Source organism: Drosophila pseudoobscura, chromosome X, assembly GCF_009870125.1.
Source record: "Drosophila pseudoobscura strain MV-25-SWS-2005 chromosome X, UCI_Dpse_MV25, whole genome shotgun sequence".
NCBI classification, from domain to species: domain Eukaryota; kingdom Metazoa; phylum Arthropoda; class Insecta; order Diptera; family Drosophilidae; genus Drosophila; species Drosophila pseudoobscura.
The window spans coordinates 14,536,823-14,556,154 of NC_046683.1; the positions used below are offsets into that span (position 1 = coordinate 14,536,823).

At 43.9% G+C, this 19,332-nt stretch overlaps 2 protein-coding genes across 2 annotated transcripts; one reads left to right on the plus strand and one right to left on the minus strand.

Annotated features, from left to right (window-relative positions):
• Nucleotides 1-3,546: 3,546 nt before the first annotated feature.
• On the plus strand, nt 3,547-4,806 carry LOC6901351 (ubiquitin carboxyl-terminal hydrolase isozyme L5-like). Its single transcript, XM_002134016.3, has one exon. The coding sequence runs from the start codon at nt 3,647-3,649 to the stop codon at nt 4,700-4,702; it is 1,056 nt and encodes a 351-aa protein (XP_002134052.2). The 5' UTR covers nt 3,547-3,646; the 3' UTR covers nt 4,703-4,806.
• A 6,813-nt stretch (nt 4,807-11,619) lies between these two features.
• LOC117185024 (proteasome subunit alpha type-2-like) lies at nt 11,620-12,508 on the minus strand. The gene is made up of 2 exons (XM_033384473.1): nt 12,453-12,508; nt 11,620-12,280 (listed from the first exon to the last, which is right to left on the minus strand). Exons 1-2 carry the CDS (start codon nt 12,506-12,508, stop codon nt 11,620-11,622), a joined length of 717 nt encoding a protein of 238 aa, XP_033240364.1.
• Between the last annotated feature and the right edge of the window lie 6,824 nt (nt 12,509-19,332).

The window sequence follows — 19,332 nt, forward strand, 5'->3', positions numbered from 1 at the left end:
CCCAAGGTTACAGCTTGCCCCATAATTGCGCATAAAAGTGAAGCGATTTATATGCGCGTATTTTTAATGTTTCATAATTGGGTAAGCCCATCATCAGATGGGGAAAAATGGAAGACAAGGGCGAGGCGGGGAGCAGGATGGAAAAGGATATGTGAGCCTCTGCTGCCTAGCAATACCCGTGTGTTAATGTCTGCTTACTTTCTCCCTGCTTTCTATTTCCCCTAAGCCCTAATGAATAAACGAGTTGTGGGCGCAGAGGCTAGCAGGGACAAGTCGATCCAAGTCTGTCCTCAACAAATTTGATGATCGCTTTGGCTAATTCGAATGAACGTATCTGATAGAGATGCATCATCAGATAGATCATCAGGGCAGGAGTGGCATATCTATCGGAACTCGTAAATTCACGAAATAAACGCCAGCAGTATCACTTCAAAGGCAAAAACTACAAAAATTAATTGTTCCCGCTGTGGAGCAATTAAAACTTCATCGATGAAACAGTGATATCTGATCTGCCATGGACAATCACTCCCACACCCACACACCGATTTAAATAATTACATGTACAGTATACACAGAGGCAGATAAATTAGTTGTGCAACGACTCCACATATCATTTATAGATAATAATGCACAATCACCATAAAGCAGCACCGTGCAACTCTGCTGCCGATAACGAGACGGGTAGACGATAACGTCCATCGCTGGATGGAAGATTATAATAAATAAGCCATAATTCATTTGTTAATTCAACCATAATTCGGTCTGCTTTAATGTCCATTATTTGTATTCATTCCTTGAAAGTTCATTTAGGGCCCAACCATCCAGGAGATGTTGAAGATGGGTCGAATGGGTCGAATGGGAATGGATAGGATGCTGGCAAGATGGAAAGATGGAAAGATAGGGAGAGGGGAAGATGGGGGTGTGGTGTCACTGTTTTGGGGGGGCGTTGCGTTCATTAAAATTGAAAAACGCCACTTTAATGAATTTATTTGCGACACTTAGCGCAAGTGAAGGCAAACGGAGAGAAATGATGTTCATTAACATAAAAATGGCGCTTTTCCACCAGAGTGGCCATTCTTCTGGCGACCCCAAACTCCATCCCTCGGGCAGGGGCAGAACAACCATTGACAGTGCGGTAAGGTCGGCTGGTGGCTCGTGGCTCGCGGCTCGAGGCTCCACGGCGCGTGGGCTTGTCTTGGGTGGCGGTGGGTCTGACCTGGCAATTGTCATTACCATTTCGACTGTTGCCAAAGCTGTTAGCCTTCAATTGATGACTCAATATGTCACCGAGTTGACAGGTCACGTTGCACCTACCCACAAGGCCCTTCCCTGCCTCCTGCCTCCTGCCTCCTGATCCCACACCCCCGGCAGTACGTCCGGCCTTATTACTGTTCGAATAGTTATTATTGAGACTTTCAACTCATTTCCCATGTTTCGCTGTTTCAGGATGGCGAAATGGCTTGTGAGGTAATTTAATTAATGCGAATTGCAATCATCAATCCACTGTCTGTTCCCCATTCAGATATGGTGTATGACTGTTACGTGTGGATACGAGATATTCCGTGTTCTCAGTTAGCAGATAATCCCCACCTTACTTTATCAATTAGTTTTTTCCAGTGTGTTCTTCCATTTCTTTCGAATGTCTGTCACTGACATCCCTTCCAAAATTAAATCCCCCATTACGTCCATCGGTTCCCCAAGGGGAAGTGTGAGTCCTCCCTGCAGCTGTGTGTTGGCACAGGTTGGCAGCCCTCTAATCGAAACTGTAAACTGGTTGGCACTCGCATGTGTTTGGTGTGATTGGCCTGGCCCACGACGAGAAGGCGAGAGAAGGTAGCAGAGAGGCAGGTGACGGGTCAAGAAGTCGGGCCACAAGCAATTACATTTCAGTTTATGCTGCCTGTGTGCCCTGTGTTGCACTTTGCTGCCTGCCGCTTTGCTACCTCCTCCGAGATCGGGGGATCCTTGCTGCTGCTGTTTCTGCTGGCTATTGCTGGTTGTTTCTGGTTGTTTGTGCGCTGCTTTCGCTTTTAGGGGCCCGGCTAATTCAATTGCTTAGGCACAATGAGCAGAGCCAACAACTCAGCTGCAAATTGCTTAATGCTCCAAGTCACGTGTTCACCCTGTTCAGCATATTGGACGCTTCTTGCGGTTAATTTGCTGCGTCTCTACGTCTATCCCGCCTTCCAATCATAACCTCTTTCCACCCTGCACTCACCAATCTCCACTTGAGCCCCCTCGTTCGAGTCCTGTGTAGAGTTGGGCTCGTGACACGAGCGAAGGGGAAGTGAGAGCCTGATCAGTGATTGCCCAGCCCAGATCGCGGCGACTCGCCGAGCATTTACTCGGCATATCGAAATAGTACGTCATGTTTCTGAGGCGACATTTCTAATAAAAGTAATTTTTTAAAGAAAGAAAAATAATCAATTTTCTATTGGATACTTGAATGTGTTCATACTTCATTATTTAATATCGACTTTGATTCTTGGTTATTTGTTTTTGGTATTGGTATTTCGAATATTTTACTTTAGGATATTTTCCCACTGTAGAGATTATAATTTCCCGAGTTAGAACCGAATGATGCTCACGTAATCGACTAACTTCAACTTCGAATATCTCTGCGACCGCTGACTTGCGTGAATGAATATTCTCATATCCCGTCACGAAACCATCGCTAGATGGGTTGACCAAAGTCAACAATGACACATGCACAGGGAAACCCGTCGTCGTCGCCACTTTGCTTGCACTTGGAGATTTGGAGCCGTGCCTCCAGTTTGGAGGCCCCATGGAGGGCATGAACTCATGTGGATGTTTGTGCTTGAGTGGGGGCCAGTGTATGGAAAAAATCTTCAAGTGTATCAAAACACGAAAATGAACATCAGCGGAAAACTTAGGAACTACACGAACGGGCATGCAGCGGATAAAAGCTGGCGGCGGAAAGCTTACTTTTATACGTGCTTTGAAGCTACATAAGCAAAAGCTCCGCACCGCACCGCACTCAACTCCCTTCCATTCGGAATCAATTACCTCACAGAAAAGCTGCTCCAGGAGTGAAAAAAGTAGTTAAACGCCAAGGGGACAGCGGCCAACAAGCACTCTTAAGGTCTATAGCTTTTCTTCACGAAAGTTTTGGTTTAATAAAACGGTTCTATAAGCACGAAATTCGCTCCCGATTATCTGCCTAGATGCTCGCCATAGAAAATTACCAAGATTGTGCCATTTTTAATGACTTTACTCGTACAGCATTCCTAACAGATGATCAGCATAAATGGAAGAGCAAAACAGAGGATCATGCACGCTACTCGTATTTTCTTCGACCCCTGGTCTCTATGGTCCAAGGGGCTTCCCCGTTTGATGAAGGTGGCGCATGCTCCCGCTTCACCCTGGGCTCCTACCTTCAATAGAAGAGTCGTCCCAGGCCCCGTCCTTGGATGTATTTCTTCATCGCGAATAAGTGAAATAATTGATCAACTGAATATAATAAATGCGAGCAAATGTTTCAGTAAATTGAGGAGTCATAAATCCCCTATTATATCTGAGTAAGTATGTCATGAACAGAACAGAACAACATCACTCGGATTGAGATTTACACATCTGGCGCCACTGGTAATCTAAAAATTAAATCTTATGTACTAGGAACACCGAAATGGAAGATCCCAATGCAACGGAAACCCTCCAGGCAACGGCATCGAACTTCAATACAGAAGCTGAAAATTTGAGCTGGTGCCAGATCGAGAGCGATCCCGGTGTCTTCACACAGCTGATACGTGACTTTGGCTGCGTGGGAGCGCAGATGGAGGAGATCTGGAGCCTGGACCCAGACACATTCAAGAGCTTGGAGCCGATACACGGCCTCATATTTCTCGTCAAGTGGTTGGCGGACGAACAGCCCACTGGCCGTGTGGTCAGCGACCTTGGCAACATCTACTTCGCCCAGCAGGTGGTCAGGAATTCCTGCGCCACCCAGGCCATCATCAGTCTGTTGCTCAACCTTAGTCACCCGGACATCGAACTGGGAGAGACACTAACGCGCTTTAAGCATGTCACCCGCGAGTTGGATCCGCTCAGTCGCGGCTACTGCCTGAGTAACGAAGCGAAGATCCGCACGGCCCATAACTCGTTCGCCCGTCCCCGTATAAGTGTCCAGCCACGTTCCACTTTCGTTGTGGACGAACCCCAGCAAGACGAGAGCGATGCAGACGTCTACCACTTTGTCGGCTACATGCCTATAGGCGAGAAGCTCTACGAGCTGGATGGCTTGCGGATGGGACCCACGGAGTTGGCCGAGATCGGACCGGGCCAGAACTGGCTGGACATCGTCCGGCCGATAATCGAGGAGCGCATGCAGCGCTACAGCTCCGATGATCTCAACTTCAATCTGATGGCACTGGTCTCGGACCGGCAGAGCTTCTACGAGAGCCAAATCGAGCAGTTGCAACGGCGCTCGCTACAGATGCCGAAATCCCAGCGAGAGTCGGAGATGAACGATCTGCTCGACAGACTGCGAATCGAGAAGGAGAAGAACCGTCAATACCGCATTGAGAACACACGCCGTCGTCACAACTACTTGCCCTTCATCGTGGAGCTGCTCAAGCAGATGGGGAAGAACGGCCAACTACTGCCAATCTTGAAGCAGGCCCAGGTAAATAGAACCGAGTGCGACCAGAATAGCTGTAATAACGGGAATGCCGAGAAACACTAAAATTATCAGCCATATATGCCTATATCATTTGATGGACATGTACCAAATGGAGCGAAAGATATTGATGATTCTCATTAAACGAATTGCGTATCCGGGTCCTAAGATTACTGTCTTTTACTGCCTTTTGTTGATATCTGCTAGCTAAGTAATAATATTTGACACAAAACTGTCGAGCTCCAATTATTCATCCATTGGTTCTTCTCTTCCCGGAGATAACTTGGTTTAAGCTCCGTCAAAACTCTGTCAAACTGGTCAAGGCTTTCCACTACAATTCCCGTTTAAACAAGGCCCACGGCCAGGCCCTGCCCCCACTCAAGCACAAACATTCACATGAGTCCATGCCCTCTATGGGGCCTCCAAACTGGAGGCAGGGTTCCAAATCTCCAAGTGTAAACAAAGTGGCGCCGACGACGGGTTTCCCTGTGCATGTGTCATTGTTGACTTTGGTCAACCCATCTAGCGATGGTTCCGTGACGGGATATGAGGATATTCATTCACGCAAGTCAGCGGTCACAGAGATATTCGAAGTTGAAGTTAGTCGATTACGTGAGCATCATTCAGTTCTAAATCGGGAAATTATAATATCTACAGTGGGAAAATATCCTAAAGTAAAATATTCGAAATTCCAATACCAAAAACAAATAACCAAGAATCAAATGAGTATTCAAAGTCGATATTAAATAATGAAGTATGAACACATTCAAGTATCCAATAGAAAATTGATTATTTTTGTTTCTTTAAAAAATTACTTTTATTAGAAATGTCGCCTCAGAAACATGACGTACTATTTGGATATGCCGAGTAAATGCTCGGCGAGTCGCCGCGGTCTGGACTGGGCAATCACTGATCAGGCTCTCACTTCCCCTTCGCTCGTGTCACGAGCCCAACTCTACACAGGACTCGATCGAGGGGGCTCAAGTGGAGATTGGTGAGTGCAGGGTGGAAAGAGGTTATGATTGGAAGGCGGGATAGACGTAGAGACGCAGCAAATTAACCGCAAGAAGCGTCCAATATGCTGAACAGGGTGAACACGTGACTTGGAGCATTAAGCAATTTGCAGCTGAGTTGTTGGCTCTGCTCATTGTGCCTAAGCAATTGAATTAGCCGGGCCCCTAAAAGCGAAAGCAGCGCACAAACAACCAGAAACAACCAGCAATAGCCAGCAGAAACAGCAGCAGCAAGGATCCCCCGATCTCGGAGGAGGTAGCAAAGCGGCAGGCAGCAAAGTGCAACACAGGGCACACAGGCAGCATAAACTGAAATGTAATTGCTTGTGGCCCGACTTCTTGACCCGTCACCTGCCTCTCTGCTACCTTCTCTCGCCTTCTCGTCGTGGGCCAGGCCAATCACACCAAACACATGCGAGTGCCAACCAGTTTTCAGTTTCGATTAGAGGGCTGCCAACCTGTGCCAACACACAGCTGCAGGGAGGACTCACACTTCCCCTTGGGGAACCGATGGACGTAATGGGGGATTTAATTTTGGAAGGGATGTCAGTGACAGACATTCGAAAGAAATGGAAGAACACACTGGAAAAAACTAATTGATAAAGTAAGGTGGGGATTATCTGCTAACTGAGAACACGGAATATCTCGTATCCACACGTAACAGTCATACACCATATCTGAATGGGGAACAGACAGTGGATTGATGATTGCAATTCGCATTAATTAAATTACCTCACAAGCCATTTCGCCATCCTGAAACAGCGAAACATGGGAAATGAGTTGAAAGTCTCAATAATAACTATTCGAACAGTAATAAGGCCGGACGTACTGCCGGGGGTGTGGGATCAGGAGGCAGGAGGCAGGAGGCTGGGAAGGGCCTTGTGGGTAGGTGCAACGTGACCTGTCAACTCGGTGACATATTGAGTCATCAATTGAAGGCTAACAGCTTTGGCAACAGTCGAAATGGTAATGACAATTGCCAGGTCAGACCCACCGCCACCCAAGACAAGCCCACGCGCCGTGGAGCCTCGAGCCGCGAGCCACGAGCCACCAGCCGACCTTACCGCACTGTCAATGGTTGTTCTGCCCCTGCCCGAGGGATGGAGTTTGGGGTCGCCAGAAGAATGGCCACTCTGGTGGAAAAGCGCCATTTTTATGTTAATGAACATCATTTCTCTCCGTTTGCCTTCACTTGCGCTAAGTGTCGCAAATAAATTCATTAAAGTGGCGTTTTTCAATTTTAATGAACGCAACGCCCCCCCAAAACAGTGACACCACACCCCCATCTTCCCCTCTCCCTATCTTTCCATCTTTCCATCTTGCCAGCATCCTATCCATTCCCATTCGACCCATTCGACCCATCTTCAACATCTCCTGGATGGTTGGGCCCTAAATGAACTTTCAAGGAATGAATACAAATAATGGACATTAAAGCAGACCGAATTATGGTTGAATTAACAAATGAATTATGGCTTATTTATTATAATCTTCCATCCAGCGATGGACGTTATCGTCTACCCGTCTCGTTATCGGCAGCAGAGTTGCACGGTGCTGCTTTATGGTGATTGTGCATTATTATCTATAAATGATATGTGGAGTCGTTGCACAACTAATTTATCTGCCTCTGTGTATACTGTACATGTAATTATTTAAATCGGTGTGTGGGTGTGGGAGTGATTGTCCATGGCAGATCAGATATCACTGTTTCATCGATGAAGTTTTAATTGCTCCACAGCGGGAACAATTAATTTTTGTAGTTTTTGCCTTTGAAGTGATACTGCTGGCGTTTATTTCGTGAATTTACGAATTCCGATAGATATGCCACTCCTGCCCTGATGATCTATCTGATGATGCATCTCTATCAGATACGTTTATTCGAATTAGCCAAAGCGATCATCAAATTTGTTGAGGACAGACTTGGATCGACTTGTCCCTGCTAGCCTCTGCCCCCACAACTCGTTTATTCATTAGGGCTTAGGAGAAATAGAAAGCAGGGAGAAAGTAAGCAGACATTAACACACGGGTATTGCTAGGCAGCAGAGGCTCACATATCCTTTGCCATCCTGCTCCCCGCATCGCCCTTGTCTTCCATTTTTCCCATCTGATGATGGGCTTACCCAATTATGAAACATTAAAAATACGCGCATATAAATCGCTTCACTTTTATGCGCAATTATGGGGCAAGCTGTAACCTTGGGAAAGCTCTCCTCCCTCTCATCTGCCTCCTACCGTCAAGCGTTCTTCGCCTTGCAGATACACTCGTATCTTCTCTCCCGCGTGCTGTCAACTCCAACGGTAGTTCTGCTCCTTCTTCTTACATTCTTCCATTTGTCTGTTGTCTCGTGCTTTCCCATTGGCAGAGGCCTTTTCTGCTGCACTAAACAAAAAGGTGTAATAGTAGTAGATTCAACGAGTAAGAAATACTCGCTCTTAGAGCTAGCATGTACAATATTCAATTTGTCCGTACCTGGTGCGACCTATCAGATGCAGTGTTCCCGATCAATCCTGTTTCTTCAGTGAAAGACTTAAAAGACTTTCGGAAGAGCTTTACAGAAGGTAGATTCCATTGATCAGCTGGTCGGAGAAGGTGTCATGATGGGAACGCCGCTCTCCGAACCAGTCCAGTTGAATACGATGGTACCCATGGCAGAATAGTTGCAATTTTGAATACAATAGATGCAATTTTAATGAGGACGTTACCGAAGCTGTCAATTTTGATAATGTATAAGATTCATGTGATGACTTGTGTCGAGTGGCAGGTCATAAATGTATTCTATAGACGCATACGTTTTCAGATCTATTTTCCTTGTGATTTCAGAGAATGGAAAATGTGGATGGTATTCTACCACTACTTTGTATATATTTTGTAGATTATTTTCCTTCATTTTAATCACGACAAATAGGAAACAACCACATATATGTATGTGCAAAATCAGATACATACTTACATATGTATTTCAATTGAACTTAAACAATGATTTGTATTAAGGTTTTCCGAGATTCAATATGGTCTTCCTTCAATAGAAGAGCCCACTTTTAAGGTAGAAGGACCTGTTGTGATCATCCCACTCTGAGACAATAGCCCTTTTGAGGCAGTATTATACTTTTTTCACTGTACGCCCCAAAGCAGAGGGGTTTCTGGATAACACAGAATTGAGCCATTCGACACTACCATTTGAGCATCTTTACACACGCAAAAAGACTGAGCAAAACCCATATAATTCGACTCTTTAACTCTTTAAGAGTGAAAAGGAGAAGATATACTTAAGCACATTTCTTTTATATGGAGAGTAGCCAAAAGCATTCTGTCAGTGAAGGTTTGTACATCCTCTTAGCGATACAATAGGGATCCCATGGGGAATGCTGACATGAGATTTCTGAAGCTATTGCACTAGCTCTTTCTTTCAGTGCATCGCTGGCGCTTCTAAAGCAGGGAGCATCTTTCTCCTTATTCTCTTGGCTATGCTCCTGTCACTGTTACTGTCACAGTCGCTGCTCCAGCCCCTTTTTCTCTGTGTTGTGCTGTGCTGTGCTGTTCACGCTACTCAATTAAGTTAATTCCCGTTTGCATAAACTGGGGGTAATGTTTTGTCACCACCCGCACCAGAACTCAGCTCTCACTCCCACTTCCACTTCCACTCCGGGCCTCGAGTCATGTATTTTTTATTTATTTTGATTTAAAGCGATTTTCAGCACTTCTGCCCCCAACTACTCAACCGTGTGCACTTTTCCCTAAAAAGTGTCACCCAGGCAAACAAAAAAAATTAAGAATGACAACGCTAAAAAATCTCCGAAAAGGGAGCAGCAAAAGAATAATCAGTTGAGTACGGTCGCGGCTGTGGTTACCAAACTTTCACCGGAAGTTGGCCAATAAAAAAAGTAATATATATGTATACCAAATGCCTCTGGTCTAGAAAGTGCGTTGCCTTCGTCTCGTTCTCTATCTCGTTCTAGTTCTCGTTCTCGTTCTCGTTCGCTTTGTCTAATGCGATTATGGGAGGCCGGCCGTCACTTCGCGTCATCGTTCTAGCCAGGTTTCAGGGATGTGCGCGTGACTAGGCTTCGGCTTCATTCGTGCTCATTAAGCGAACGATAGGAGTGATGTTTATTCGTCATAGTCTCAGTGGTGCTACTCTCTCGCAATATTTTAAAACAAAACCACGAAATATAATATGATACATGTTTTATGTGTCTGTCACCGCCTCAGGTCCATGATTATATATTATATTATATTATATTTTTCACCATTCCACTTAGATTTCAGATAGCCACACAGCAAGAATTAAATATTATAACACAGTATTTTATGGTACCTATAGTACTGGTATTACCACAAGCGAGGTTTGCATGGATAGCTCCCGACTGTAAAACAGTCTAGAGGTCGTTTTTGTACACTTTTCGATAGGCACTTCAAAGGGATGGGAACTGAAAGTCTATTCACTTTTAGGCTCTTAAGCCTAGAGGGGTAAAACTTCGTAGCATCGTCGAACACAATTTTTGTTTAACTTTATTTATTTTTCACAGATTCCTGTTGATCTATAGTAGTGGCAAGTGTTTTTTCAAGTTGTTAAATTTCAATAGGTAGACTTGACTGTGGAACTCTTTTCCAATGAACAAAAGTTTGCAAAAATACTAACTTGTCGAAAAATGATTCCTTAAATATTAAGTATACGTCGAAAACGCTCCTCCACAAAGTGATTCTCAAGTCGATTAATATTAGGACAAAATTTAGACTTGCCCAGGACATTCAAGGGTAGTTCATATTTGTTCAATAGATCATTCGAATATTTTTAAGGTTTGGACTTCAAAGCAGATTTAATGCTCAATACAAAACACGATCTTAGAAGACAAGTTAAATTTTTGGTCATACTTTTGTTAGTCAAAAAAATGTCTTGAATGTCAAAAACTCTTTATATTTTAATATCAGGAAAGCTTCAGAAGGTATATTTAAATGTTTTCCATAGAAAAAATGAGTACAGGTTTCGAGTTATATATGCCGACAACTTATTTTCGTCTGCTCGACGAACGTCTTTACCCTTCACGGGGGTATCCCTTCCAGGGATAATGATAAAACTCAAAAAATGAGTACTCTCTTGGGTGCGCTGTTCAATAGTTTCGTGACAAAAGACACACACTGCTTCCTGGGCTACAGACCATCTCTAATGTCTGGTTAGACACGGCCGGGCTGGGCCGGGCAAGTTACAGCTGTCCGTTGCAAAAATTACTGCCCCTTTCCGCGGCTGCCACCGCCCGCCCCCGTGTCGCTCCATCTAATGTGATTTCCATGCTGCTCTACAAACCAAAAACCGAAACAGAAAGAAAGGAAAAAGCAAGACACCAGCGAAGGATAAAATGAGGAAAGTCCACGTCGACTTTTGTAGCTGATTATCTGGTCCGCGCTGACAGCGGACTTAGTGGCAGTGGTCAGGGTCAGGAAAAGGGACGGGGACGGAGACGGGGACGGGGACGGAGACAGTGGGAACGGGAACAGAGCTCATGGCGACGACGGTCCCTGACGGTAGCAACAGACAGCCAGCCCTGAAGAAGGCAAAGACGGAGGCCCAGAAGCCGGGATAAGACGTTAATATTATTATACGCTTTGTAAACAAATTATGAATTATGTTGGATAAATAGAAAAACTTAATAATAACTTGATTGCGGCATTTGGCTGTCTACGCTCTTCACTGTCCTCGCTCTTCCGCCCCCACTCCCGTCCGGGGAAAATGGGCGGCATAAGGAGGAACACTGAACGAAATGTTGTGAACCAAATAGGGAATATTTACAACGTTGGGTAGCAGTATCTTGTATTTTACCTGATATTCTATGATCTCCTCGCGAGCTCTGGTATTCTATTGTGAAGGAACGTTGAAGGAAATAGTGGAATGCCTTCCAATTAAGGAATTTATTATGTACTTGTAACAGAGTGAGAGAGATAGCTAGAGTGGCTATTCTATGTTGCGTGTTGAGTGTTTAGGCCCATTTGGCCATAAGTTCAGCGACGGTCGTTGGTTTCTGAACTTGGAATCTACTCGCCATACAAATCCCGACCTCAACGGTGACGCCAGTCAGGGCATTCCCGAAGGCTTTCTTCAGACAGCGAACTGCTAGTGGAGCGGCTTCCTCTATCCTTAAATCAGCTTTGTATTGATCCGCCAGGAAAATGTTGCATTCTTTTGCGTTGACGCCCTGTGCAACGGCCTGCAGGGGTATATAGTAATCCTTTTGGTGCGAGCCGCAGATCAACATAGACGCACCAAAAGGGCGAGTGCCCCCGGGCTGGATGTACTCCAGCATGAAGGTGCCAACGCCATTCATCAGCTGCGGCACTCCAATCGGCTCCTTGTGAGCGTAACGATAGTCGCTCGCCGTTTGATTGGCCCTCTTCACGAGGAGGCGATAGTCGGGACACAGTCCGGAAAACGCGGCACCAATATGCTTGTCAATCGCAGTCACAAAGTGCGGAATGTGGGCCCCATATAATGCCCCTAGCCTGTTTCCTGTGGCAACCACAACGCCATGAGAAGCCTTGAGTCCAACGGAGGGATTGCCGTTGGCCACCGCCTCAAAAGCGCGCTTCAGTTGGGACACAGCTTCCAAAGGGGGTGGAGAGGTAAAGCCTCCAGACGACACCCTGTTCGTTGCTATTCCAGGTACGATTGGAAAATAGCAACGGGTGGACCTACTGTATTTGGTACCAAAAATACGATCAGAACATGGTCCTCAATCTACACGAATATTAAGCAAAACATGCTCACTCGCACAATTTCGTACTGGACCATTCCTTGCTCCTTACTTCTACTCACACGTTCTTCACTCTTTGGTATGTGGTCATCAGACTTCTGTCGCACATTGCTGACATTTCTCTCAGTGTCTGCATTGCCCAAGAGACGCCCAGACCTCTAAAGACTAATTCAAGGTGGCCCAACTTGGCAGACTGGGACCTCGTCATTTAGCTTGTTTCGTCCCCGTACTCGTCGTCGTCCTTGGATCCGGATATATGCATTGGCGGCACGTTAATTATGGCTCCAAAAATGGCCAAATTGTGCATGTTAAATACAAAATACTTACCAGACTGAGATAAGGCGCTACGAGGGGTACGCGACGGAACACTTGGGATGATTCTGCAGCAAATGACAGAGAAAACGAGACAGAAAGAGAGAGAAAGAGTGGGTCAGGCAGGGGCTTGTGGGGGGTAGTAAAAAAGTAGAAACAAATTGAAAAGTTTTCCACGATATAAATTTGCATTAATTTTCGGACGCTCTTTGGCTGCCTTGGCCTAGCCCTAACTGAACCTCGTCGGGGGCTCTCCAAAAGAAAGAAGGAACATTCTATATGCATATATATAGTATGGATGTATATATCTATACATATGTACACATGTATATGAATAAAAGCACAACGTTGCAACGAATGTAGTCGACCAACTTTATATCGTAGTACTACGAAATGAAATCGACAATGAATTGTAATAAAAATAGTTCAAGAATATCAAAAAAGTATATATGTATGTGAACATGTATCGGAAAATGAAGACAAAAAGATAAAGCTGTTGAACAGCAGAACATAGGATGCTAGAGAAAACCAAAGAACAGAAGTTTGTGCGGTATTGTGAATTGGATGAGATGGATAGCATAATCTGCTCATCAGTTTTTTGTATACGAATTGTATCCTATCTCTATCCAAAAAACTCTTGGAAACCGGTGCGAATCGCAGGAGAGTCAAGGCATCCGCGACAGTAAAAAAATCAAAGATTAATTAAATTAAAGTGTCAACAGTGGAGATACGAAGGAGGGCTGCGAGTAAGAGCCATTCAAATCTATTTATGTTCAATATTTCTCCTGTAATAATGTTTGTACATTTGTAAATATTTTGCTGCGAACTGAAAATACCCAACTTTTGGCATGTTCTATACAAATTTAAATGCTTATACAATTGTTCAATTGGCCACAAGTAGCCCTCGAGCTGCCTACCCTTGCTACCCTGCGAAAACAGCGAGAATAAAAATTGCTTAAATCGAAAAAGTTTTCCTCTTTTTCGGGTGCCGCTTTTTCGCTCCTGCTGTTGTTGTTTATTCGCATACCCTATGTGAGGGAAAATCTGATGGCAACCATTGTCGAGGTTTGTATTCTCCCCAAGGTTTTTAGATCCACAGATCCTTTCGTTGGTCGGAGCCTACAAGATTGCAGAAAAAGTATCCTAAAAGGATCTTAAAATAAGACATGTTTGTTTTTTGTTTTGTTGTTTTGTTTCATTCACGTATCCACTAGTTTTTTGTTCACTTTTTAGAACTGTCCCCTGCCAAAGAATGATTGGAAATTTCGCAACAAAATGTTTGGTGTTTTCCAAAAGGCTAAAATTGTCGGAAATGTGAGAAATGTAAGAATTGAAGGAGCATTCCGAAATCCCATTTCCCAGTAAGTGTATTCCAGCTTCGTGTGGCCCTGCTTTCAACTTGAATTTCTTATTTGTTGTCCACTCGCGCGGACAGAGAAAGGGACAGAGCAGAAGAGTAGCTTCCAGGACTTCTCTCCATGGGGAAGAGAGGAACGAACAGCAGTTAGCCGGGGAGGGGGCAAAAAAGATTGGTAACAACACCTACAAAACACAAAGGCGATAACGAAGCTGGAGCTGAAACTCTGAAGCTGACCGTTGAATGAGGAATCCGCGCTCCTTGCAAAACTCACACAAAACAACAAAAAATTACTCAAAAAATATACAAAAAACAGGGGCAGCTGTTGTCATCCCCCACCCCATACCCCCCTCTTAGGAAACTGTTTTTGTTGTTGCTGTTTTGTTACCTTTTTGAATATTTATGAAAAATTGAAACGTTTTAGCGCGCGGCCTGGCACCTTTGCTGGATTTGCTTTTTGGGTATTCCTCATTGCCTCTCTTTCCGTCTTCCCATCTTCCCATCATCCCCTCATCCCCCTCTTCTCTTCCCACTTTCTCGCCCCCTCGCTGTCTGCCTCGTTTGCAATGCTTGTTCCTTTTCTCGCTTGTTGACTAATTGTATTTTTTTGGTATATTTTTTTAGTGGGTATTTTTGTGGGGCCCACGCACAAAAATGATTTAAGTACGCTTTCATTAATTACGTTTGAGATGGGTGGAAATTGGGGGAAAAACTGGGGTTAGCTTCGCTCGAAGGAGCATCCCCCAATGTATGCGAGACTGTTGAAACTTTAATAGACCGAATTTCAGGATAATTAACACGCTAAGCGTATGAATGATGCATGAAGGAGGCGGCACACCCGCGGATCTCACCCAGATATCAGACCCTTTCGCCTCGACTTGGCTAATAATTGCCAGCGCTTAAATTTAAACAAAGATTGAGTTAGTCCTAACCCCCATCATCATCACCATCATTATCATCAGCATCATCGTCGGACCTCTCATAAAATGTCCTTACAGGTTCCTTGCATGTCAAAAAGGGTTGAGGAGACCCGAAGAAGAAAGATTTCAAGTAATTTTTTCTTCATTTTCGGAATTTTGCTTCGGTTCTGTATCTGTAGTTTTGGTATACGACTGTATACAAATTACGGAACGACAAAACGCTTTCTGCCCTAACTTTTTTACCTTCATATCGGATTTCGTACGATATACTTATTCGAGCTTTGAGATTGGCTCAAGTATTTAAGGGCATACCTTAAGAGCACTTTAAGGTAAAGGAATATTCAAAAAAAATATTAAAAATTATCATTATTATTTATACAAAACAACAGCACACGTAAAAAAGTGACTAAAATAATAATCGTAATATTCCACTATAGATTATATTATAGATCACTACAAAAATTGTCAACTTGAATTGTTCATATCTCTTGAACTCCTTCTCCCCCCGATTTCCTTGAATATTATGGTTTTGATGCGTATCCATCTATCCAATCCAAGAGGAAGGTTAAGTCGGTAAATGATCGGTATTGCACGAGATTTGTAACGTTGTGTTTGTGCCCCACGCAGCATTAAGGCTCGCAAGATCCAGGCGCTGAAAGGTGGAAGCAAAAGGTGGTATGGTGCCATTGCCTAGCTTATTGGGACCTTGATGCCTCATGAGACGGACGTTTATTTTCCAACACATCAGAAAGAGAGTTATCGTTGTCACGGAGATGCTTTGCCGAGGAAGATGACACTCATATGCTCTCGGATATATGTATTTATGGATCTAACAACAATAATGTTCTAGAACCTCTTCAAACAGCCGCAAACAGTCCCATCTGGACTAAAAACTGAACATCAGAAATACTCCATGTCCTGGAAGAATGTTTGGGGGTCTACTCTAGGGCAGGTTAGGCCTTTAGATAATGCTATATTTCTATAGTTGGCGCGACTTATACTCGGCAATGCAATGAATGCTTGTAAGTAAAAATATACTGGATTTCTTTTTTAATTAATTTATGTTTGCTTTGTGGCATCACCACCAGGTGGTTGTAACGAGAAGAGGGAATACATACCCCCGAAAAATGTGAGACTTCTGCTTATAATTAATTTCAATCAAATAATTCTTCGAATTTGAGCCCCCAGCCCCCCTCTGGGCGCCTCCACTTCAGTATCAGCATCAGTGTCAATGTCTTGGGACATTCGGGGCTTTGGCTTGTCTCCCAGCTAGCCTGTCAAGTGTCACGTGTGGCAAGGACTTTTCATTAACCGAGTGGATAACTAGTTCAAAGTCTCCAGGAAGGACAAAGTTAAAATTCGGATAAGAAACTTTTTTTTGGAGGGGGAGAAGGAGTGAAAGTATCAAGTTATTTGCCTTTCCTCTTAACAAACTAATTGATCTGAACGGGACGCATTAGGAGGGCGAACTTAATTGATAGGTTTAAGGCTGAAACTTTGATGTAAGCATCTGAAGATATTCACATACTCGCATACATAAGTATTTACAATGTACTAACATACGTACGAGTTCAGATGCGCTCAAAATAATAGAAAACGAGTGGGTACGTTGTGAGTCGCTGCTACGGCCGCGACTCTACATTGATACCCGAAGCCCAGACAGTATGGCTCCCCTCCACCAGAGGGCGCACACAATGCACAACAAAGAGTGTGTGAGAGAGATGCAGAAAATGAGTAAAATTCATTTGGTCCGTATGGCTATAAATAATAATGTTCCGATCTGATTCAGATTTTACAGTCTGGAAGATATGGTAATTTTCTGTAATAATGATTTATGATTTTGAGCCCATAATTTTTGGTTTTCTCGTATCTTCAAAATTGTGGATGCCACTGAGGGACGACCCTTTGTGTGGACAAACGGACGGACAGACAGACTTGGCTCTATCGACTCGGCTATTGATGATGATCAAGAATACATGTATGGGGTTTTTTTTTGGGTTTGGAAACACTTCCTTCTTGGTGTTATACACACCAAATTACCCCACAAACCCTATATACCCCTATATTCTTTTTGAGTATCGGGTATAATATATAATAAATGCAATAAACAAATAAAAGTTGTAGTTACTAGTTGAACTATCGGCTGACGGCATATCGTTTCAATGCGGTATTTAGTTGTGGGGTTGAAAAACGTTCTTTGACAAAGCGTGGGATAATTTTCAATTATAATTTATTAAATAACAAACTGAAGGCTCATGCAGCGGAGCAAAAATGTCAATTTCACCATGGATTGTTTAAGCCGAGAAAGTCGTCGAGAAAATTAAAACTAAAGTAAAGAAAACTATGAAATTTGTTGACCATTTGATGGAGCAGCTCTCGTTGTGGCGCAAGAACCCGCTGTACGGTTTTACGGTCTGCCCTAAGAAAATGCAGTAGGGAAAACCGCAACCAAAACCAAATTATCTAATCTGGAAGTGCACCGTTCCAGGCGAAGACAATAGGCCACGGGGACAGGCTTGATACCACCTCACACTTGCTTTCATCTGCCAACATACTCTGGGGCCACATGACGCTGCAGCGCAGGAACCTGGTGGGGCTCACCATACAGCTCATGCTCAGCCATCCGGACTTGAGTGATGCGATGCATACGGAAGCCCATCATTGTTATATATCAAACCCCGATTTGCAGTGTTCCAGGCACCTCATCAGGCGCTGACGATTTCGGAGGCAGAAGCGGCTCTATACGAGACGGACCAAGGCCTAGAATCGAATACACCCGAGAAAATGAATGTTCTTAAAACACAAGAGTGATTGTACCATACAGGTAAGTTAGCTATGTGGTTTCAATTAAATCAGAAAATAATTATGATTCTCTTAATTTCAGAACGCCTTTGCCCCTTGCAAACGAACGAAATAGAAGGCTCTTGGAGCAGAACTCTAAAAACCATATATACATATGTATATGTATTGTTGCATGTGAAACAGAGAAAAGGTTTTCTCTTCGTGCTTTGTTTTACATTCTTCGATGGATTGATCGATTGCACTCTTTCGAAGAACCATTTTGAGTGTCCAAAGTGACTAAATGGCCTTTGTGAAATTATCTATTCTTGGGCCACAATCAGTCAAGTGGTAAAGGCTGGGCTGGGCCGGAGCCCATCTGGAGTGTGCAGACAAATGACTTAATTACTTTTTCAAAGTCAGTTAATTAGTGTCGGCCAGGAGCAGCAGCAGACCAAATGAAAATGGCCAACGAACGATGACAGGAATAGCCGGTCGGCTAAGATGGGGAAAATGAGTTACCAGCAGGAAGAGCGCAAAGTAAGGGGGGAGTGAAAAAGCAGAACATAAATTACAAGAAATTGAAGTGGCCTGCACTGGCCTGCATTGGCCCATGGCTCTGACCCCGAAGGGGTATGAGCATGAAGGACTCAAGTCGAAGGTGGTTATGCGAGAGTTCAACATTTATTGATGCTGTTAACACTGCTTAGCCCCTCTCCCCACTCAACTTAATGTGTCTTCTGTCATTTGTCCAAAGACGATCCATTAAACTTAGCCCTGCCCGAGCGTACAGTGGGCCACACAATTATTGGGGGGCTACTGAAATCAAGTTTAATTTCCACTTACTTTAAAATACAAATCTACGAATAATTTGATTTAATCTGTTCTTTCTTTTTAAGGACATTGTTGGGCCAAGGCAGCCGGTTTTTAATTAAATGGAATTATATAAAGTAAATAAGCATATTATTGGAGAATTACATTTATCGCTCATTTGTTGAATAATTCTCTGTTGGTATCAATTGTAGACCACTGTACATAGACCCATTGTGCAGGGCTCTCGTGTTGTTCGAATCAAAAGCAGAAAAAAGGGAGATACAGTTTTATACATAAATTAATGGACCACGCCCAAAACTTATCGAGTGGCAGTGGGTGTTGTTGGAGTAGTTTGTTGTGGCCCTTCTTGTATGCCCTTCAAAAGAGTACAGGGATTGTCCATCGGCCCATCACAGTACCAAATACGGAATGGCCAAAAACGGATAACTATGTCTAGATAGTGGCAGCTGCAACGATTGGAGTTGAAGATATTTAAAACAATAATATGTATACATACATACTAGGTAGAAAGGATCGATCTGCGAGGGTATCTAACGCCTCGGCCCCCGAAACTAGCCTATCGCTTTTATTTGTTTGTTTTGTAAGTGTTTGTTGTTTTCCCTTCGATTGTTTTTCCGCACTAGCACTTCGCTGCAACCCCTCGTAATGGCATAATGGAGTTGGCGAACGAGATTGGATAGGTTGAGGGAGCAGAGGTTTTTATGCTGGCATCGCGTGTTTTATGATACAATTAAATGGCCC

What these genes read in the sequence shown, in the direction of transcription:
- LOC6901351 (XM_002134016.3), top strand. Translation starts at nt 3,647, where the DNA reads ATGGAAGATCCCAATGCAACGGAAACCCTCCAGGCAACGGCATCGAAC.
- LOC117185024 (XM_033384473.1), bottom strand. Translation starts at nt 12,508, where the DNA reads ATGTCAGCAATGTGCGACAGAAGTCTGATGACCACATACCAAAGAGTG. An exon ending in TACCAAAGAGTGAAGAACGT is followed by an intron (nt 12,281 to 12,452) that starts GTGAGTAGAAGT and finishes AGCAACGAACAG; the next exon opens with GGTGTCGTCTGGAGGCTTTA.